This window comes from Ictidomys tridecemlineatus, chromosome 11 (genome assembly GCF_052094955.1).
Source record: "Ictidomys tridecemlineatus isolate mIctTri1 chromosome 11, mIctTri1.hap1, whole genome shotgun sequence".
In the NCBI taxonomy this organism is placed as follows: Eukaryota; Metazoa; Chordata; class Mammalia; order Rodentia; family Sciuridae; genus Ictidomys; species Ictidomys tridecemlineatus.
The window spans coordinates 82969841-82993042 of NC_135487.1; the positions used below are offsets into that span (position 1 = coordinate 82969841).

Genomic DNA, 23202 nt, shown 5'->3' on the forward strand with positions numbered 1-23202 from the left:
TGTAATTGATTCAGTTTCATTTTGAAATATTTTCAAGTGTTATCTACATATATGATTCTACTATTTTGCTGAAAGGTAATTTGGATACCTTCAAGGGGCACCACTAGTTTAAATGAGGACAGACTACCTAGGTAAATGACAGGCAAGGTTCGGTGAGGCCCAGAGGCTCTGATCAATGAGCAGCATGGACACTTCCTGCAGGCACTGGGAGTGAGGCAATTCGGCCTGTCTTGTGCACAGATGCTCTTGCCCAGCAGATCCAGAGACTGGTACCTGAGTTTTCTGGGTCTACATGGAGACACATGAGGAAGGGCCAGCATTTAATGTCTGGGTGGCACTGAGGTCCACTGAGAAGAGGTTTCTTTGCAATGGCTCATGTTCAATGCCTATGTAGAATGTTCCAATCCATCTGTCTGAATCTGCATGTGTTAAGCCACAGAATAGCCACATATCATGACCAGATTTCAGTTTGATACCTTGACTTCTTGGGGCTGAACCTCATTGTTCACCAAGTACTCCATGCCTTCTTTCTCCACAGCATCTGGAGAATCCCAAGGTTTCATTAGGAAGACAGGTAAATCCAGTGCAGAAGACATCAGAAGACTAACCTTGAGATTCTCTTCATTTCTGACTATTTATGGACCAGCCATGAAACACAATAGCTTCTTTCTGTGCCCATCAAGCCTAAATCCCATTTTAGAAATTCAGGTCCCTATGTATGTCTCTATAAAGACACATGTCCTGAAAGTCCTAACCTCAGAGGGCTTCCCTCCAATGAAGCCCCCTGCTGTACTTTCCTTTCCGCAACCACACTTTAGGCAATGTCTGAAATTGTGGGCTCTGTATTCCCTCTAAGGTGACCTTACATCCTGGTTATAACACCAATTGCCTAGAGGTACACTTTTGAAACACACCCATCTATGCAGGTGTTGGACAGGAGCAGTGAGTGAGGCCCTGGTTATACATGAACTTGTAGCCACAACGGCGACAGGGGACAGTACAGAACACAAGGATGTTTGGCTGCCTAAAGTCCCTCACTATTGCTGTCAGCTCAGCACAGAGTTGGGAACATCTCCCTGGGTGGATGGTACCCCAGGGATCATAGCTCTCCAGAGGGGCAGGGTACAGCTCTACGCTCAACTGGCTCAGCCTGGCAGTGTGAAGCAGCAGGTTCCTCAGGGTTGACATAGAGAGGCAGTTCCCATGGAAGCTCAAGATCACAAGCTGGGAGCAGTGGCTCAGGGCAGGCAGGAGAGTCTGGAGGTGGGAGTCAGTGATCCCACAATCTTCCAGGTCCAGGCTGTTCAGGGTGGTTGCAGTGCTCTCCAGCAGGATTTGGAGGGGCTCCAGACTGAAATCGGTCAGTTTTGTGCCCCTCAGTTCCAGGTGTCTGAGCTGTCTGGTGTTTGGATATTGGGAAAGATAATTCCAGTCAGAATCTGACAGAGGGCAGTTGGTTATTGAGAGGGTCTTCAGGGGGGTCTTCAGGTGCCTAAGGAAAAACCAGAAAGTTAGTACTGAGGAGCAATGTCAAGGAGGGAGAAGACAAATTGGCCCAAACCCAAAGTCACCCTGGTGATCTGACAATGGTCCACACTTAGAATGCTGCCTTTTGCAGAATCTGGTGATTCACATCACCCCATGTCAGGGTGAGCCTTTCACCACATCTCCTGTGAAAAGATGAGTCCACATCTCTGTGTCCCCTCCTCACTGCCAAGCAGAAAGTCACAGGTCTGGCCACAGGAGGTCATGGGGAGTCATGTATGAAGGAAAAATTTGGGCAGTATGTAACAAAATCCCCTGGGGTTACCCCTCTGAGAGGCTCACACCCTATATCCTCAGCAAGATTTTTACCCCTGCTCCTGACCCTTACACCCAGGATCACTACCTGGAGTTCAGAACAGCCTTTCCCAGGTGGGTATAGAGGCAGGTCTTCTGCTCCCAGCTGGGGATCACAGAGCTTTTCTGTTGACAGGTGTAAGTGTGGGGGCTTCCCTCCTTCCAAGCCCTCTTCTCTACCCACTTTCCACCACCTTATTTGGACAGGCCTCCCATGGAAGAAACATCAATCCCATCCCTAGCTCCTGTCCCTCCCAACTGGATTCCCAGCATGGTGGCACTTCCCAGGCTATGGACCCTCCTTTAGGAGTCTGCTCCAATGCACATTATGCGATCAATCTTCAGGATTGAATAGGAACAAAAGGATAGGTTAGTGAACTTCCAGTGTCTTATTAACCATGAGAGTTTCAGTGGCTGGTAGGTGCAAATTTTCTGTAACTGGTCTGCAGAGGGTGCTCTCCCCCGTCTTACTCACCTCAGCACCTGTTCCAGGTGGCCCTTGAGGAGGAAGATAGCATTGGCACAGAACTTCCGCAGGCAGTCCATCCTGAGGAACTGTGAGGTGAGCTGGGCGAGCAGCTGCTCCTGCTCCTCTTGGGAGGTGTAGGCAGGCACATAGACCTGGGAGACAAGCAGCTTCCTCAGGTTCCTCATCTGGCCCAAGAAAGGAGCAAAAGCAGCCAAGCTGGAGGCCGCCCAGGTGCAGTGCACTTCCACCTTCTGGATAGAGTCCAGCTGCAGCAGTCTCAGGACCTTCCTGGTGTGGCTGGTGGGTTTCCCAAAGATCTTCAGCCTATTGCAACACAGGTGCAGCCTGTCCCTTCTCTGTGTGACCCACAGGAACAAGTGGGTCAGGAATTCATCCGGGGGTCTTTTTTTGAGGCTCAAGTCTATGAAAACCTTGAAGGGTTGCTTAGCTGCCATTGCTGGACCAAGTTTCAATGTTCGATTCTTCTTAATGTCTTCTGGTGAGCAGGCGTCAACCACGGCTCCAGACCACATCCTCCAGAAGTTCTGGGGAACATTCCGCAAATCCAGCACCTGCAGTTTCCACCTCCTGTGGAGACGACAGCAGAGTCTCAGCCCTGAGGCTCCTTCCTTCACCTCTCAGCTGCTGCCCCCTGCTCCACCTCTTCCTTCTGTCTCACTTTTCTCCATCCACTTCCCTCCAATGCAGCCTGGTGCCCCCACTTGTACAGACTGAGGCAGGGGCAGGTACAGCCTCCTCCTCCATGGATCACCACAGCTGCCACAAGCACCTCCACATCTGGAAGCCTTTCTCAGATGGGGCTCAGCATGGCCAAGGCCTCTCCACCCCTCCTTGCTGGCAGCACAGGAAGCCTGTGGTGCACAATTCAGCACCAACTCTCCCTGCCTATACCCATTCCTTCCCTGGCCCCGAGGGTGCTCCCTTCCAGGCCACCTGGGTCCCCCTTACCTGGGGTGATCCTGCTGTGCAAGCAGCATGTCCAGGCCTTCCAGGGCCACTTGGATCATCTCAAGCTGTGGCTTCCTCATCAGGGCCCCCAGGGGCAGGCGGGTGAAGGGCCATGCCTGCACCATTTTCTTCAGGACCTCAGTGTGTCCCCTGCTGAAGGCCTCCACAAAGAGTGGTGGGAAGAGCTCTATGGGCAGGTCCTCCAGATTCAGGACGGCCCTGGACTTGTTGCTCAGCAGGCTGCGCCCTGCCAGCTCCAGCAGCGTGGGTGGAGACTGGATGCACATCCTGGGGAGTCTGAAAGAAGAAAGGTCCTGGAATATGGTCCAGAGAAAAGGCCACTATCCCATCCATTGCCAGCCTCTGGTAAGGGGGTACTGGGAAGTCTATAAACACACCTCACTCTTAAGGGTGAAAGCTTTGGATTATTAGGTTATCGTTTTAAAAGGGAAATTGGAGTGCCATGTGACCTAAACAGTAGGCTCCTAGATTCAACAACTATATGGCTGAAAATGGACTTGCCCTTATATGGGTGACATTCGTTTTAATTTGTTTTTTAAATGAACATTTATAAAGCTTGTGGCCATATTATAAAACACTTGGAAATTACAACAGAGTCTCATGGATATCTGTTACACTTGTGAGATTCTGCCATCTTAGGGGGATGTTGAAGAGAACAAACAGATCAGAGAAGAATCTATGAACTATTCTATGAGATCATTTGAAGCTTTTGGTTTAATTTGTTTAAACAAATTATAAATTACAAAACAACATAGGCCATACATTATAGTCTTTTAGGGGCCGATATTGGTGACTGAATTTAGGACACTCAACCACTGAGCCACTTCCCTAAGCCTATTTTGTATTTGAGATGGAGACAGGGTCATACTGATTTGTGTAGCATTTTGTGTTCTGAGGCTGGCTTTGAATTCTAGTCCTCCAGCCTCCTCAACCTCTTGTGTTGGCGGGATTATTGGTGTGTGCCACCAACCCAGCAAAAGAGTATAATTTATAGGCACACAATATAAATATTTCCATCATCAGAAAATAGAATTGCAATCAATTAGAATAAAATAGAAATCCAATCTCCTTGGTGAAAAAAAGTAGCTGGGGCTTGAACTGGGCTTGATCCTCAGCAGAACATAAAAATTAATAAATGGTGACCTGGGGATATACCTCTGTAATTAGAGTGCTTGCCTCGAATATACAAGGCCCTGGGTTCAATCACCATACCATACCACCAAATAAATAAATAGGTAAATAAATAAATTACATTGTCCATATAATCCTTAAAAAACAAACAAACAAAATAAACAAATGAATAAAAGTTGGGCGAGGGAGCCTACACTTATAATTCCATAGGCTCTGGAGACTGACACAGGAGGATCAAGGGATCAAAGCCAGCCTCAGCAAGAGCAGGTGCTAAGCAACTCAGTGAGACTCTGTCTCTAAATAAAATACAAAACAGGGCTGGGGATGTGGCTCAGTGGTAAAGTGCTCCTGAGTTCAATATCGGGTACCAAAAACATTTTAAAAAAAAGGAAATTTGAAAGTGACATAAACCAAAATGAAAATCCTAATATTTAGCATGAAGGCAAAACCACACTGAGAAGCAAAATTGAAGTCCTAAGTTGCTTCAGGAGAAAAGACAGAAACAAAATTGTTTTTGAATCCACACAGGTGAGGAGGGAAGGCGCTGGTCCTTAGGCCAGTGACGGACTTACGGGATCTGGCCAGGTGTGCAGGTGCTCTGAGCTTCAGTAGGTCAGGATGTGTCTCCTTAGGCTACAAGACAGTTGTGCTTCTCTTCTGGCTCTGCAGAAGCGTTTAGGACCTCTCTGGCCACGCCCCCACCTCCATCTGATTGATCAGCATCCAATCAGAAAGCAGTATGTGATCACCTTCCAAAATCTCCACCCACTTAATGATGGGTGGCGATTAGACAATTGCATTTCTGTTTTTTCGGTCTCTTTGTTTTAGTCAGCTTTATGGTGCTGTAACTAAAAGACCCAAGGACAACAACTACTGTTGAGAGCCACAGCCAAAGGGGCCCCAGCAAACTTCCAGCTGCCAGCAAACTTCCAGCTGCTGGCTGATGATTGGCTCACAGAGGCCCCAGCAACATCTAGCTGATTGGCTCCTCTGTGGTGATGCTCATTGGGCTGTTTCCCCGCCCTTCAGACTGCAAAGCTGATGATTGGCTCACAGAGGCCCCAGCAACATCTAGCTGATTGGCTCCTCTGCGGTGATGTTCATTGGGCTGTTTCCCTGCCCTTTCAGACCATGGAGCTGCTCATTGGGGGACTTCTTTGGCTCCGCCCACATGACCCAGCCAATTGGCCTCAAGAGCAGGAGGATTGTGGGAGGTGGTGAGGCTGGTGTGGGTGAGAGGCTTGTGGGAAGCCAGTGGTGGCAGTTGGGCTCTGAGGGTTTTTTCCTGAGGAGCTGTTTTGTTTGGCATTTGTAGTTCTAAAAATAAAGTTAGTTTCTTTTTTGACAAGTGGCTCCTGAACTGTGCCCAGGCAGACTGCGGCAAACTACAGAGGAGGAAATGTTTATTTTGGTGGCTTGGTTTCAGAGGCCTCAATCCAGAGACAGCACCTCCAAGTTGAGACTGAACATCATGGCAGAAGCATGTGGCAGAGGGAAGAGGCTCACATTACCAGAAAGCAGAGAGAGAGTTGGCCACTTGCAGATACAAACTCTACACCCATATTCACACCCCAAAGATCAGCTTCCTCCAGCCACAGCCCAACTGCCCCCATTATCTCCCAGTTAATCCCACCAGAGATTAATGCACTGGCTAGGTTATGGCTATAAACCAATCATTTGTCCTCCAAAACATTGTCACATGTGAGCTGTTAAGAGACACAGCGTCTAAACCGTGATGGTCTTTTGGGGGTATCTTGTTGGAAAGTGTCCCTGCTCACATCACATAATCATATCTAAGGTAGATAATTACAATTGGCTAAGTTTATATTTGGTTTCTGTTTCACATAATAACTTACCACAAATGAAACACATTTAATTTCATGCGTGTGTGCACCTATATAGGATTAAGGCTACATCCAACACTGTCTCTGGTTTTTATGCTCTACAATATTTGAAATCTACACTCTGATTTAATTTTAAGTTTCTCTGGAATTTATCTGTGTGTCACCAGCTGAAAGGGTGACTTCATGCCACAGCCCTGGCTTCTCTTATTACCCCTGACTTGGTGCACAAGGCAGGTCAAAATTACAGTCAACCTATATCACAAAAGAGAGTCTCTTTAAAGAAAAGTGTAGTCAGTCATAATAGGGCAGGAATGCAGGACACTTAAGGAAAGATGAGTCAGTGCCCCATCCAGGAGGCAAAGGGAGACAGGGTGTCAAAGGCAGCTTTGAATCAATTATCACTGGTTCCACAGATTCAGTACAAAGGGTAGCCTCAGTTCAAGGACAATAGGTGGTGACTGGCCGGGTGTCCTCTTAGAAATTGTGGGTTTATTTTATGCACAGCTGAGGTTGGGGCTGACTGGTTTGTGATAGTTCCTGCCATCATGCAGGGCTGCCCAGAGACCTTCCCTTCGCAGCACCCTGCTTCCCCTTTATCAAGATTTGACAAAGTTACTTCCTGTTGATTTGAGCACCATTTATGTTTCCCCCTTGGGATGAAGAGTTTTCTCCTCTGAATGCATCACCTAATGGTTAGGGTTTGATTCTATCTCAGTTCCAGGATGGACTTTTCCTGGTTGGTCCAGTCCCCCATTGGAGGGAATTAATAGATGACTAGGAATCAATGTTGATACTCATTAAGCCACATTTGAACAACAAGGTGGGTTTGGAGAGAGTGGCTCTAAGTGTCCCTTCACCAAAAAATCTCTGTTAAATTCAATTTTGCCTATTCATTAGGCCTTTGGTATCTCATCTCCAAGCTTTGGCCTTTACTATTCTATGAAGAGTTAGATTTTGCAGAAATTTTATGAGTATAGGTGTTCATTTTTAAAAAATATTTAGTTCCTGAATTCATTTGTTTTTCTTTCTTTCTTTATTTCTTTCTTTATTTTTGTCACTGGGGATTGAACTCAGGAGAGCTTTACCACTGAGCTACATCCTCACCTTTTTTCATTTTTATTAATTAATTACTTAGTTAATTAAATTATTCATTTATTCAGTTTGGGTACCAATATTTGAATGCAGGGGAACTTTACCACTGATCTATAGTCTCAGCCAATTTTTTTTAATTTATTTTGAGACAGGCTCTCATAAATTTCTTAGACAGGCCTTGAATTTGAGATCCTCTGACTTAGCCTGCTAAGTAGATGGTGTTATGGGGATTCCCTCCAGAAAGCACTCTAAGTCTTAATTTCAAATCAAAAGAGATCTATCATTAGCTTACTAGGGACTGTCACCCACCACAGAGACTGAAGTTCTTTGAAAGTACAGTAGCTTCTTTTCCATTCAAAGACAATATAAGCACAAATCCACAACTCACTTCCTTGCTTATCCTCATGTAAGCTAGCCAATCATAGAAATTCAAACATTAGTAAGTGGGGCTTGTGGGCTCTAGACAGGATCAGAATTTTCCCATCAGCAAGACATCATATTGGCTTTGCAGTACAGTTGAGCAGGGTACTGGGTTCAAGTAGGTGCTAGACAGTCACATCCTGAATTTGGGTTGGGGTCATCAGGATGAGAATGTACTTCAAAGTCATTTAGACCCACAATAGCATTCAAACCCAGAATATAGCTCTTCATGACCACCAGTGCATCATGAGTAGGGTAAATTTGTAGGGTACCAAGTACAGAAATGCAATGTTTTAAAAATAAGAATACATCTTTCATTTCAGTTTCTCTGAAACAGCTCTTATAACAGTTTTTCACAGGAGGCAGCAAAATTGAGTCTCAGGCCTACCTATAAGAGTTCTTGCTTTATAATTGTCTTATCTCACTTTTCAAAATTACATTACCTATAGGTGACACACTTATTGATTGTATTTATCACTTCACACTATAGCTGATGGGATTACAATTGTTGACCACCACACCCTTTTTTTTAAATACAATTTTGAAAAGGTAGAGCATGTGTCTAGCATAATTGAGGCCCTAGGTTTGATCCCTAGCATCAATAAATAAAGAAATTTATATATATATATATATATATATATATATATATATATATATATATATATATATAAATGAGATACCTGTGTTCAAGTAAACGTGATAGAGGTTTTTTCCTTCTTAACCAATTAATCTGATTGTAGTTATGTTCAGGAGAAAAATCTAAATGGTAACCCTTGATGATAAACATTTAGAATAATCATAGTTAAAAATCTATTAGGATATTATTATAACCAGCTATTAACAAGGTGATTTGATTGGCATGCATTTTAATATAGTGTCCAGAATTATGTTTGAAAACATATAAGATTTTTTATGAGTTTTTGCCATTGTAAAGCAAATATTAATAAAATATACAATTAAATATAATTTTAAAAAGTTATGTTATATTTGACAGGACTTCCCATCGTATCAAATTAGGCTAATTGACTTAATGTCTCTCTTCTAGAAATCCCTTAAGCAACTATGTAGTTCTCTGGAACATCCCAATGTTAGCCCAAGGTCAAATGACAATGTAGACTTTGATCATAGAGAAGTTAGTCAATAATCTCAAATGTTTTAAAGCACTTAATGAAACCTGGGGTCCTAGATCATTATAAAAGATAAGTCATTTAACCAGAGTGATGAAATATATTTAAAGCTAATACAGAAAGTTATGTCCTATGAAATGATACTTCAACTGTTTTTTAAAAGAGAATTTGTAATATTTATTTTTTAGTATTCAGTAGACACAACATCTTTATTTTATTCTTATGTGGTGCTGAGGATCAAACCCCACACATGCCAGGCGAGCATGCTACTACTTGAGCCTTATTCCAAACCCATACTTCAACTTTTAACAGAGATGACTCAGTTTTCATTTTCCCAAGTAATCATAGAACTTGATAAAACCAATTTGAAACCTAAAAACTTACTCTCCTCTCCTCCAGTACTGAGCATTGAACCATGAGCACTCTACCACTAAGCTACCTGCCCAGTTCTCTTTGTTTTATTTTGAAACAGGCTTGCCAAATGGCCAAGTATGGCCTGAATCTTGCCATCCTCCTGCCTCAGGCTCCTGAGAATCTGGAGTTACAGGCATGGCCCACCTCACCTGGTTTTAATGAACTTCTTGAAGTCCAGCTGTTTGAGAGATGTTCAACTGGAACATTCCACATGGAAGCCATTACTGCTTTTAATTGTCTTTGGAATCATTTGCACACTAATTTCAAAATGTGCTTGAGAATGAACCATAATAGATTTCTCTGCAGTGCAGAAGAAAGTCTCTCCTGATGTTTCTTTGGAATTTGCAAGTCCCATTCTGTGTTTTATTAATCTCTTGAGAGCCAATGATAAAAAAAAAAAACCTATGATCTTGTTTGAAAATGTAGGGGTTTCAAAGTATTTGTGTGTGTGTGTGTGTGTGTGTGTGTGTAATGTTGTGGTTTTTGCAGAGTCCTCCTGAAAGTTTATTATTAAATAACCATGCTCAAGGACCTTCTCCTGCATGGTCTTCTGACCTCCACTTTTGTGAGGTTTTCCTACAAATAATTTCATTTTGATTCTGCAGTCCTTCACAGTAGCATCATCAGCTGGGATACTGTTGCCATGAAATATCCTGAGCCTTTACATGGTCAGTGTTGGCTGACATGGTCAGTTGTCTGAATCTGATGGCAATCACTTGGTATGCATATGGCTGCTGGAGTGTGTGTGTGTGTGTGTGTGTGTGTGTGTGTGTGTGTGTGTGTGCATTACCTGGGATTATATACCTGGGACACTTTTCTACTGAGCTACAACCCCAACACTTTTTATATTTTTATTTGAGACAGGGTCTGACTATGTTGGTCAGGCTGGCTTGAAAGCTCTGATCCTCCTGCCTAAGCCTCCCAAGTTACTGGGATTCTAAGTGTGCACATGGGTCCTAGCCATAGTTCATTTGAAACCCTCAAGAGATTATATTGCACCAGGGATCAAGTACCATAAGTAAAAGGAGAATAATAGCCTCAGACTGTAAAATTCCTCTGGATGAATGTTATACTGAGACCCTCAAATAACTCTCAGACCACAAATTGCCAATCCAATTAAGCCTTTATTTCTGGCCAGCAGCATACACTCTTCTCTCCAAAAGTGAGATGGTCAGAGTGGTGAACCCCCTACAATTTTGCCTCATATTTAAGCCAAAAAAAAAACAAAAAAGGGAGATTTGGGGGTCTAGCCAATGTAAGCAAGTACATTGAATATGTAAAGAAGAGTAGTGTCAACTACATCAATTTTATTGATGTTTTTATATTAATCAGGTTTTAGAATCTGTAATGTGGAAGAATACTCTAAAATAACAGTTGCTATATCACCAGAGATGTACAAACCTTCATTTGTCCAGTTAGTTGTTCTAGAGAATAAAACTTAACAGAAAAAATGTAATTAATATTTTAAGAAGTGTTTGTCATTTTAATATGTAAATCAATCTTTGGTTTATATCAGCACATTAAAATTTGCTCTTAGGGAATAGCCTTGAAAACTGTTAACTATTTGTGTTACATATATTAACAACTTAGTTATAAAAAAACATTTTAATATTTTTCCTTTATTTATAGATGTTTACATTACTTACTTAGACTGTATTTTTTACTTAGATGTATTATAATTATGTTTTACCACACAAAGGCTTTCTTACCTGGAAACATGTTTTTTACTAAATATATTTTTATATTTAGAACCTTTTAATAATTTTTAATCCATGGATCCCTCTTTTTGTTTATACCTTAAAATAATCCTTATTAATTTCTGAATTTAGATAAATTAATCCATTTTAATAAGAGAAAATATATTTATAGTACTCTAATTGAAATGCAGTTGAAACCTGTTGACTATTTGTATATAGAATTATACCTGCTGGAACTTTTAAATTTTAGAAACCTTGTTTTGGTGATAAGGTAAAATAATTTTAAATTTTTTAAATTTACCAATATATGAAAACATGAACAGTGCTTAAATATTTTTATCTTCTGTAATTTAAGGAGTTTGATTACTTGATATTACCTTTAACAGTTAACATTTAAACTTTGTAAACCTATTAGATGTCTCTAATACACACATCCATGATTAATTTTATATAGGTCAGATCTAATTTACATATTTTAAATAACAGGTATAAGACAAGTGCATTGAATAGTATTTGTAATTTTTTCCAATTGAAGAAAAATCCCAGAGACAATGGATATTAGATACTTTATAGATATTAACATTTTATTAACTGACCAAATAGAAACAAAACTGTGCATTAGTAACTTTAAAGACATTTTAACTTTTATTTATTCACTCAATTTCAATAGAACCTTTTTAAATTCTATGAAGGAAAGGTATTTAGATCATTTTTTAAAATTTAATTTATGAGCTCATATATCCATTTTTAGTACTAAATATATGTAGACACACAGTACCCCGGTGCCCCTACACAAAACAGACAAACAAAAGGCTTGTAGGTTATTTATTAAAAACCTATTAGACTGAGAATTAACCCTTGTAAATTGGCCTTAGAAGAAAGCAGAATGCAATCAGAAAAACATATTAACCTAGGCATATCAGATCAAAATTATGAAGTTAACAAATATAGATTTTCAAAAACCTTCCTGGCCTTCTTCCTGAATTGGTCCTGCTAATCAAAGGTGAAAAGATTTAAGGGAACATAGACATATGACAGGGCCTTATTCCTCCCTGAAGAAACTTCCCAAAGATGAACTCCATTGGTCTCCTCAGGAGAGTCACCCAGATTGGGGTCCCATTGTATGTTAAATATGAGAGTCCAGTCTCCATAATCCACTGAGGTGGGAACTGTGAGTTATTTGGCCAGTTGAAGAGCAGAAGATATGTATCCAAAGCAATTATTTCTGATATGGTTTGGATATAAGTTTTCCTCCAAAAGCCTCTATGTTAATGCAAGAGGTGAAATGATCAGATCATGAGAGCTATAACCCAATCAGTGGATTAATTCATCAAATAGATATATTTCTGTGTGTGTGTGTGTGTATTCTTATAATTAGCATGTTTTCAATCCTAGATTACCATTGATAAAATGCAGTTTCAAAAGCTCTCTCTGGCTGCTAAGGTCCTCTGACAATGACTGGTTTTAGCTGGGTTTCCATAACCCAGGTAAGTGCCATCCCAACCAGAACACAATTCAACTTTCCTCCTCAGAGGTTTTCCTGAATCTTCTCCAAAGTTTTTGTTTGTCCAAGGCTTTTTCCAAATCCAGAGTCCTCTCCTTTCTGTCCTACAGCCTTTCAGTCTGATACCTTGTCAGGACGTTTAAGATAATCTTATGACCCAAGCCATTGGAGTCAAAGAAGGTGTGGGTGAATGACCAGAAAGTTTGGCTGGGAGGTTTCCACAGAAGAAACATAGAAGACCACTCATCACCTGGAACTAGGGGAGAGCAGGGAGCTGGGGCTGGAAAGGTGGCCCCAGGAAGGGTTTGCTAAGTGGAAATTGGCAGGCTTGGGCAGGGTTGGAACATGGTCTGAGGTCTTTTTCCACTTCCAGAAGGTAATTGAGAGGACCATGCTCCCTAGAAGGACTGTTTGATTCAGAGGAATCATTGCCACCAAGGTGAAAATGAATGGCTTGCACTTGTGTTACCATGAGCAGCTTGGCAGACCATGGAGGTGGCCTTAGGCAACTTTACCTGAGGTTGATCTTTTGCACCACAAAGAGGAGTAAAGCTTCTCCTGGGCAGGGAAGAAACCTGCAGTATCAAGGGTAGTAAGACTGGCCTTGGAGGGAGTTGGGAAGTTGAGGCCCTTGGTTCCCAGAGGCCACATGCAGCCAGGCTCTGCCTGCACCAGGGGTAACGGGAGCTGTAGTCCAGCAGGAAAGCTAGATTTATCAACAACCAGGGTCCAATTTTCTAGTTTCATCTCCCCATTGCCTTCCAAGATGCCTCTATCCAGGTGTTACCAGCACCTACACAACATCGAATAACAGAAACAAACAGAAAATCACGTTTGGAGGTGGGGGAGATTGGTTTTGAATTAATTTTCATGCCTATTCTCTCCACAGTCAGCGCCAATCACAGAAAAATGGTAATCTGAAGCAAGAGCCACCTAGAAATCATTGTCAAATGAGCCAGAATAGGGCAGGCTTGTCCCAGTGTGTCCCCTTTTCTATCAAGTAACTTTCTACTGCTGGGTTCTAGAGCCAGATGTCATTGTGCCCAGTAGAGGGAATGGGCAGCTTGTGGGTGGACTCTGCCTTAGGTCAGAGTTGTCCATTTTCCCTTAGCTATTTTTGTTTTCTTTCTCTTCTCCTCCTCTTCCTTATTCTCCTTCTACCCCTCTTTCTCCTCTCCATTCTTCATCTTCTTTTTTGGTACTGGTGTTTGAACTCAGGGTACTTAACCACTGAGCCGCATCCCCAGCTCTTTTCAATTTTTATTGATATGGGATATCACTAAGCTGCTTATTGCCTTGTTAACTTGCTGAGGCTGGCATTGAACTTATGATCCTCCTGCCTCAGCTTCCTAAACCACTGGGATAGCAATCATGGCCCAGCACATCTGGTTCCCATCCCTGTCTTATGCTGAGACAGGATCTCACTTTGTTCTCCATACTACTCTCAAACTCATGATCATCCTGCTGCAGCCTCTTAAATAGCTGGATTAGACAGGTACCAACATGTCCATTTAAATGTAAGCAATGCTAAAAGCCACATAGAGTATTTGAGAACATTGCAAGTAAGAGATGGAAAATGCTAACTCTGAGATGAGGCTTAATTGTCATGTGTATGTTGTACACATGACAGCATGCCACTTTGGAGTGGAATACCAGGAAAGAAATAGATCCAAATAGAGTCCAGCCTATAAAAAATATTATGTCGTTCCAGGTTTGGTGATATGCACCTGTAATCCTCAGCTCCCAGAGAGGCTGAGGCTGGTGGATTATGAGTTCAAGCAACACCTTGGCAATTTAACAAGACACTGTCTGAAAATACAAAATGAAAAAGCCTGGGATATAGCTGTATCAGAGCATCCCTAGGCTTCAAAACCCAGTAAAACACACCCACACATATTTGTAAATGGGAAATAAAGAAATTTAGCACAGTGTGATGGCATGTATCTGTATTTACAATGACTTGGTGCTGAGGCAGGAGGATCAAATGCTTAAGCAAGATTTAATTTCTTCAGCAATTTAATGAGACCCTAAGCCACTTAGTGAGACCCTGTGTCAAACTGAAAATATATAAATAAAAAGAAGATGTAGCTCTGTGTTTTAGTGCACCTGGATTCAACCCCCGGAACCAAAACCAAAACCAAACCAAAACAAAAATTACAAGAAAAAAAGGAAAAAGGGCTGGGGATGTTGCTCAAGTGGTAGTGTGCTCGCCTGGCATGCGTGCAGCCAAGGTTCGATTCTCAGCACCACATACAAACAAAGATGTTGTGTCCACCGAAAACTAAAAAATAAATATTAAAAAAAATGACTATTCTTAAAAAAAATAAAAACAGAAGGAAAGAAGTTTCAAATGATCTAAACCAAAGCAGAAATCAAAACTATTGGGATGAAGGCAAACTGCATGTAGAAACACTAAGTCCAGACCTCTGGTCATTTGAAGAGAAAGATATGTGATATTCTCTTTGCATTACAAACTATGTGCCACTATTTTGTGGTATTTTTTTTTTTTGGTACTGGGGACTTAACCCAGTTGTGCTCTACCATGGAGGTACATCTCCACCTCCTTTTATTTTTATTTTGAGACAGGATCTTGATAACTTGCTTAGTCCGGCCTCCCATTTGTGCTTCTCCTGTCTCAGCCTCCAGCATTGCTGTGTTTGCAGACATGTGCTACCACTTTTTGGCTTTCGGTAACTAGGGAAGACTGTCTGAGTGTAGAACCTCTAAAGGTTCTGTTTTGAGCTCAGTTGCCCTATATCACTAAAGCAAATGTTGTCAAATACTTTGTTCTTCTCCCTGATCTAATGTAATAATGAGGACACAGGTTTTAGAAAAAGGAAAGGGAATGTTTACTATTTTGGTAGCAAAAAAAGAGGGTCTTCTGTCCCAAAGGCTGTCATTCTGCCTATCAGAGGAACAGGTTGTTTTTTTTTTTTTTTTACTTGATTTAAAAAACAAAAAATAAATGACAGCAGAATGCATTACAATTCTTATTACATGTACACAGCACAATTTTTTATATCTCTGGTTGTATATAAAATATGTTGACACCAATTCTTGTCTTCATACGTGTAGTGTATTTGTATAATGATGTCCATCACATTCCAGCATTCTTGCTAATCCCCTACCCACTTCTTTTCTCTCTCACTCCTTTGCCCTATTTAGAATTAATCTATTCCTTTCATGGTCTCCCTCTTTCCCCTACTATTAGTCAGCCTCCTTAAAGCTGAGAAAATATTTGGCATTTGTTTTTTTGGGTGGGGGATTCTGTAACTTAGCATTGTCTTCTCCAATGTCACCCATTTACCTGTAAATGCCATGATTTTATTCTCTTTTAATGCTGAGTAAAATTCCATTGTGTATATATGCCACATTTCTTCCATTCATCCACTGAAGGGCATCTATGTTCCCTCCACAGTTTACCTATTGTGAATTGTGCTGCTATAAACATTTATGTGGCTGTGTACCTGTAGGATGCTGTTTTTAAGTCCTTTAGGTATAGTCTGAAGAGAGTAATATCTTTGTCAAATGGAAATTCCATTCCCAGATTTCCAAGGAATCTTCATACTGCTTTCTGTATTGGTTGCACCAATTTTCAGTCTCACCAGCAATATATGAGTGTGTCATTATCCCCACATCCATGACCAACACTTATTGTTGTTTGTCTTCATAATAGCTGCCATTCTGACTGGAGTGAGGTGATATTTTAGAGTAGCTTTGATTTGTAATTCTCTGATTGCTAGAGATGATGAATATCTTTTCATATGTTTGTGGATTGATTCTATATCCTCTTCTGAGAAGTGTCTGTTCAGGTCTTTGGCCCATTTGTTGATTGGATTATGTGGTTTTTATGGTGCTTAGCTTTTTGAGTTCTTTATATACCCTGGAGATTAGTGTTGAACAGGTTGCTTTTATAGAGGTGATTCTGAGATAATTAGATTAGAGAAAAGAAACCAGGAAGGAGAATATCAGGGACAAGAATATCAGGAAGGAGGAAGTTAGGGAGAAGACTTGAGGGAAAGAAAAAAAAATGGTAAGATTCAAAGCCACAAGAGATTTAGTGAAAGCATCAAGCAAACCCCTGTTACACACTGAACCACATCCCAAACTCCCCCTTTTGTGGAAGAACTGGGGATTGAACCCAGGGGTACTTTAACACTGAGCCACATCCCTAGTACATTTTATTTATTTATTTATTTTTATTTTGAGACGGGTTCTTACTAAATTGCTCAGGATGTCTGTGAACTTGCAATCTTCTTGCCTCAAATCCTGAGTTGGTGGAATTAGAGGTTGTGCCACTGTGTCCATTACAATCCACATTTTTTAAAACTCCCCACCCCAAAATTTTATTCAGCAAAAAAACAAGGTACACAAGTCTGCTTTTTTATTTCTCTCTTTTTTTTTCTTTTTCCTTTGTACCAGGAGTAGAACCCAAGGACACTAATCCACTGAGCCACAGTTTTAGCATTTCTTTTTAATTCAATAAATACAAGTTATAGGAAATGAATAGTTTAATTATACAACATGTTGGGCAATTAGGCCTTTCCTATTAGTTCCATTACCTGATTTCTGAAGCTTATTGATTTTGAGCTAAGATGAAACATTGAACTGTTTCATTGAAAAATTAATAGAAACACAATTCCCTGCATTAGTGAAGTTTAGGCACTGAGTGAAATTTACCAGTTGTATTTTGCTAATTTAATTTGTCTCCCAGAAATGCCCTTAGTGACCCCACTGGTGTAGGTCTCTTTGTGCTTACACTAAGCAGATGCCAGAGCTGCAATGTTTCTAATTCTCAAGGCTGCTCTTCCTGGTTCTTTGGTCATCTTCTGTAACTGATGTCTCTGTTTGCTTCTGCCTCTGCTCACACTTCTGTACTACTGCATATTGTCTGGGCTCTGAGGCTGTAGGGTCTGCCTCCTTGGACTCAATCAACTTTGGATTGAACATGGTTGAAAATAAGTACATCTTGGCTGAATGTGTAAAGACTTTTTTCTTGTCATTATTCTCTAAACAGCACAGTGTAAACTGCTATGTAATATTCCCATTGTATGCTGTGGTATAAGGAACCCCTATATGGTTTAAAGCACACAGGAGGATGTGCATAGGTTATATGCAAACACTGCATCATTTATACCTGACCTTGAACATGTGCAGAATTTGGTATACAAAGGGAGGGTCCTGGAATAAATTCACTGTGGATACTGAGTGATGGCTGTACTTGGCCTTTGGCTAGGGAGTATAATTTTCACATATGTGTTTACTCTCATGGTCATTTGAACCCTACATATTTTCACACATGGAAATGGAAGGTGATCCTCAGGAATATACAAAATTACATATAAGTGGAATTGAGGGGTAAGACAAGATAATACAAGTGGAAGAAATGATTTACAGTAGAGGGGGTAGAGAGAGAAAAGGGGAGGGGAGGGGAGGGGGGATAATGTAGAATAGGATAGACAGCAGAATACATCAGTCACTAGAACTGCAATATGTAAATCAATGGAAGGGTAACTTATGTGATACAACAATCTGTATACGGGGTAAAATTGGGAGTTCATAACCCACTTGAATCAAACTGTGAAATATGATATATTAAGAACTATGTAATGTTTTGATTGACCAACAATAAAAAAAAAGAGACCAAGGGAAATACCACTGTTAGTTTTTCTAGTCTTTGCAGTTTGGGAAGGCTTGATACTGGAGGTTTTTTTTTTTGTTGTTGTTGTTTGTTGTTGTTATTTGTTTGTTTGTTTTGTTTTTCAACTGGAATCCATAATTAAAAATACTTTTTAATCAAAAAAAATTATTGGTTTTGTAGTGGGTACCAGGGATTGAACTCAGGAGCACTTAACCACGGTGGAACATCCCTAGCACTATTGTGAATATATTTTAGAGACAAGGTCTCCTTGATGAGCTTAGTTCCTTTCCATTGCTGAGGCTGGAATTGAACCTGTGATCCTCCTGTCTCAGCCTCCTGAGCCACTGGGATCACAGGCATGTGACACTGTGACTGGCAACCATCATTCTTAGTATCAAAAACTAACCCAGGTACATTTAAAGAGAGAGAACAAGTATAAGCATGTTGTAAAGCCCACATGATTACTGTGAAAGTTGGAATAATTCTGTGGAAATGGGCAGGGACCAAGGGAACCTGGCTAGTGTTGGGATGGGCAAAGGTATGACATCTGCAGTGGAGGGGAGAAATAAATCCTTTTAACACACTAATGTTTTTTAATGCTTTATTCACTCAAGTCACTCAATACAATTGCACTGTATAGGTTATTAACCAAGAAAATGATAATCCTTAATGCTAGGCACTGCAATACACATAATCAGTTGAAAACTGAAAATTCTATGTTAACTCTGAGCCCAGCAAACACTTAATCATGCCAGACTCATTACAGATATTTTCTCTGCATGCTTGGCTCAAGAGCCAGGTTTAGAATATCAAGTCTAAGGGTTTAAGTCCAGCGGATGTTCACTCACTCAAAAAACAGTGATCAGGTCAGGAACTGATGGAGGCTTCTCCTGGGCTGGATGTGCCTGCTTGTTGAGGATACAGTCATAAGAGTAAGGCGCAATTTTTTACAGGGTCGAGATGTGGCTGTAGAGTTTGAGAGTGGTGAGGATGATGCAGAGGATCAGGCAGATGATGAGAAAAGGTGGGATTTCGGAGCAGGACCTCATCAGGCTGTCCAGCATCTGGCCATGTGTGCAGCTGTCTAAATGTCTGTTTTATTGCTCCATTATTTCTACTAAATGTTGGGGGCTCTGCTCACCCTTTCAGTCCCTATCAGCTCTTACCATGTTTCTTAGTGACGTCTTACATTCTGGGTCAGGACATCTGGTTTGAAAGTTTCTTCCCAAAACTCTCAACTCTGACTCCCATTAGGGTTAAAAACAAAACTGTGAGTGTTAAGCATAGCCAACATAAGAGGTTAAAGAATGCATGAAACCAGGAGAAGGAAAGCAAGGCAACCAAAGCACAAATTACAAGGAAAAGGACAGAATCCAGAGTACTGGTAGCAGAGCAGAGGGAGGTTCTGTTCAGGTTAAAACGCTCTTTGGTAATTATAAAAATTTTCTAAATCCCAGAGGAAGCCCAAAGGAAAAAAAATGGCAGCATGTTCACAAAGACAAAGAAGGAAATCCAAACTTATCCCATTGGAAAACACCAACCCTCAGAAACAGACTAGAGAGGAAGGGAGGAAAACAGAGAAAAAGAACTAAAGAGCAATCAGAAAAAGAAACTAAAAACAAATAAGCCCAGTCAGAAATAATTCTGTATCTTTCAATAAAAAACTTTGAATTTAAATGGATTAAACTCCCCAATTAGAAGAGGTAAAGTGACTGAATGGATTTTCTTTTTTAATGGACTCAGTTCCTGCTGTCTACAAGAAAGTCACTTACCTCAGGACACACACAGAGTGAAAGTGAAGGGATGGAAAAGACATTCCACAAGAAGGAAACCAACCTAGAGCAGAAATGGCTAGACTCCTATCAGATAAAATATACTACAGATTAAAACACAATAAAAAGAGACAAGGTGATCACACCATGATAAAGGGTCTATTCAACAAACCTAGAAAGCAATTGTACACATACATGTACCCGACACCCGAGCACCCACATGTGAAAACAGATATTACTGGAATGTAAAAGAAGAAGTCGACTACAACACAGTAAAAACAGTGGGGGTTTCAATTCCCCTTTTCAGCACTGGACAGATCATCTCTGCACACAGTAGACATTTACAGACCATCCCAACCAACTGCTGCAGAGCAAACATCCTTCTCAATAGTACACAACACATTCTCCATTTATTCTCAAAATAAATCTCCATAAATTTAATAAGAATTGAATCCATAGCAGACCAAAGGTGTTTCCTTTTTGGAAAGTTCCTTCAGGGAGGAATAAGGCCCTGACATCTATCTATGTTCCCTTAATTCTTTTCACCTTTGATGAGCAGGCCCAAGTCAGGAAGAAGGCCAGGAAGGTTTTTGAAAGTTTATATTTGTTAAATTTATAATTTGATCAGATATGCCTAGATTAATATGTTTTTATAATTACATTCTGCTTTGTGCTAAGGCCAATTTACAAGGATTAATTCTCAGTATAATATTTTTTTAAAAAAACAAATAACCTACAAGGCTTTTGTTTGTCTGTTTTGGGTAGGGGAACCGGGGTACTGTCTGTCTACATGTATTGGCATGTCTACATATATTTGGTACTAAAAATTGACATATAAGCTCATAAATTAAAATTTAAAAAATGGATTCAAATACCTTTGCTTCATATGTCTTAAAAGGTTCAATTGAAATTGGGTTAATGAATAAAAGTCAAAATGTCTTTAAAATTACTAATGCACAGTTTTGTTTCTAGGTGGTCAAACAGTTGTTCATAAAATGTTAATGTTTAAAAAGTGTCTAATATCCATTGTCTCTAGGATTTTTCTTCAATGGGAAAAAATTACAAACACTATTCAATTCACTTGTCTTATATCTTTTTTAAATAAAATGTAAATTAGATCTGACATATATGAAATTAATCATGGATATGTTTGTTAGATACATCTGATTGGTTTACACATTTTAAATGCAAACTGTTAGATATAATGTCAAGTAACCTTAACTCCTTAAATTCCATAAGGTAAAATATTTAAGCACTGTTGGTTTTTTCCTACATTGATAAATTTTAAAAAATTAAAATTACTTTTTTATCACAAAAACAAAGTTATTAAAATTAAAAGTCCCAGTAGGTATAATTCCATATAAAAACTTTAAGAGGTTTTAACTGCATTTCAAGTAGAGCACTGTAAATATATTTTCTCTTATTAAAATGGATTAATTTATCTAAATTCAGAAATTGATAAGGGTTATTTTAAGGTATAAACAAAAAGAGGGATCCATGGTTTAAAAAATATTAAAAGGTTCTAAATATAAAAGTACGTTTAGTAAAAACATGTTTCCAGGTAATAAAGTCTTTATGTGGTAAAATATAATTATTATATATCTAAGTAAACAATAGGGTCTATGTAAGTAATATAAACATCTTAAATAAAAGATAAATATTAAAATGTTACTTTATAACTAAGTTGTTGATATATGTAACACAAATAGTTGGAAGTATTCAAGGTTATTCTCTAAGAGAAAATATTAATGTGCTGATATAAACCAAAGTTTGATTCACATATTAAAATGACAAACACTTCTTAAAATATTAAATACATTGTGTCTGTTAAGGTTTATGTTCTAGAGCAACTAATTGGACAAATGAAGGTTTGTACATCTCTGGTGAAACAGCAACTGTTATTTTAGAGTATTATTCCACATTACAGAGTCTAAAACTTGGTTAATATAAAAATATAAATAGAATTGTAGTACTCTACACTTCTTTTCATATCCAATTTGCTTGGTTACATTGACTACACCCCCAAATCTCCCTTTTGTGGTTTTTTGGCTTCAATATGAGGCTTAACTGAAGGAGTTATCTTTGCTTTTAGAGAGGAGAGTGTCTGCTGTTGGCCAGCAATAAAGGCTTAATTGGAATAGCAATGTGTGGTCTGAGAGTAATTTGAGGTCTCGGTATTAGTATAACGTTCATCCAGAGGAATTTTGCAGTCTAAGGCTATTATTCTCTTTTAATTATGGCACTTGCTGGCCAGTGCAGTGTAAACTCTTGAGGGTTTTAAATGCTCTATGGCCAGGTACTGAGGTGCACACTTAGAATCCTAGTAACTTGGGAGGCTGAGGCAAAAGGATCAGATATTCCAAGCCAGCCTGGGAAACAGTCACACCCTGTCTCAAATTAAAATATAAAAAGTGTTGGGGGTGTAACTCAATAGTAAACTGCCCCAGGCACATAATCCCCAGCACTACACACACATATGCAAACACACACACACACACACACACACACACACACACATACACACACACACACACACAAAAACACACAGTCCAGCAGCCTTTTGCATGCCAAGTGATTGCCATCAGATTCAGACAACTCAAGGTAGCCAATACTGACCATGTAATGGCTTAGAATATTCCATGGTCACAGTGTCCCAGCTGATGATGCTACTGTGAAAGAATGCAGAATCAAAATGAAATTTATGTACCAAAACCTCACAGAAGTGGAGGGCAGAGGACCATGCAGGAGAAGGTCCTTGAGCTTGAGAGTTTGATAATAGACTTTCAGGAGGACTCTGCCAAAACCACAACTTTACACCAAAAAAATTGCTTCTAAACTCCGAACTCTCCAAAGAAGATCATAGGATTTTTATCATTGGCTCTCAAGAGATTAATAAAACACAGAATGTGACCTGTAAATTCCAAGAAACTCCACTAGAGACTTTCTTCTGCACTGCAGTCGAGTCTATTATGGTTCATTCTCAAGCACATTTTGAAACTGGTGGGCAAATGATTCCAAAGACAATTAAAAAGAGTAATGGCTTCCACGTGGAATGTTCCAGTTGAACATTTCTCAAACAGATGCTCTTTTAAGCCAGGTGAGGTGGGCCATGCCTGTAATTCTAGATTTTCAGGAGCCTGAGAAATGAGGACGGCAGGATTCAGGCCATACTTGGCCATTTGGCAAGCCTGTTTCAAAATAAAACAAAGAGAACTGGGCCGGTAACTTAGTGGTAGAGTGCCCCTGGTTCAATGCTCAGTAC

The 23202-nt window shown here is 40.1% G+C and overlaps 1 protein-coding gene across 1 annotated transcript; it reads right to left on the reverse strand.

Moving 5' to 3' along the window:
• Positions 1–861: 861 nt before the first annotated feature.
• LOC144368584 (PRAME family member 20-like) lies at positions 862–3564 on the reverse strand. The gene is made up of 3 exons (XM_078027777.1): positions 3278–3564; positions 2315–2896; positions 862–1492 (listed from the first exon to the last, which is right to left on the reverse strand). The coding sequence occupies exons 1-3, from the start codon at positions 3562–3564 to the stop codon at positions 919–921; spliced, it is 1443 nt and encodes a 480-aa protein (XP_077883903.1). The 3' UTR covers positions 862–918.
• Positions 3565–23202: the final 19638 nt, after the last annotated feature.

Coding starts and splice junctions, on each gene's coding strand:
- LOC144368584 (XM_078027777.1), bottom strand. CDS start 3,564: ATGTGCATCCAGTCTCCACCCACGCTGCTGGAGCTGGCAGGGCGCAGC. Junction 2,897..3,277: donor GCACAGCAGGATCACCCCAG/GTAAGGGGGACC, acceptor TCGTCTCCACAG/GAGGTGGAAACTGCAGGTGC. Junction 1,493..2,314: donor CACCTGGAACAGGTGCTGAG/GTGAGTAAGACG, acceptor GTTTTTCCTTAG/GCACCTGAAGACCCCCCTGA.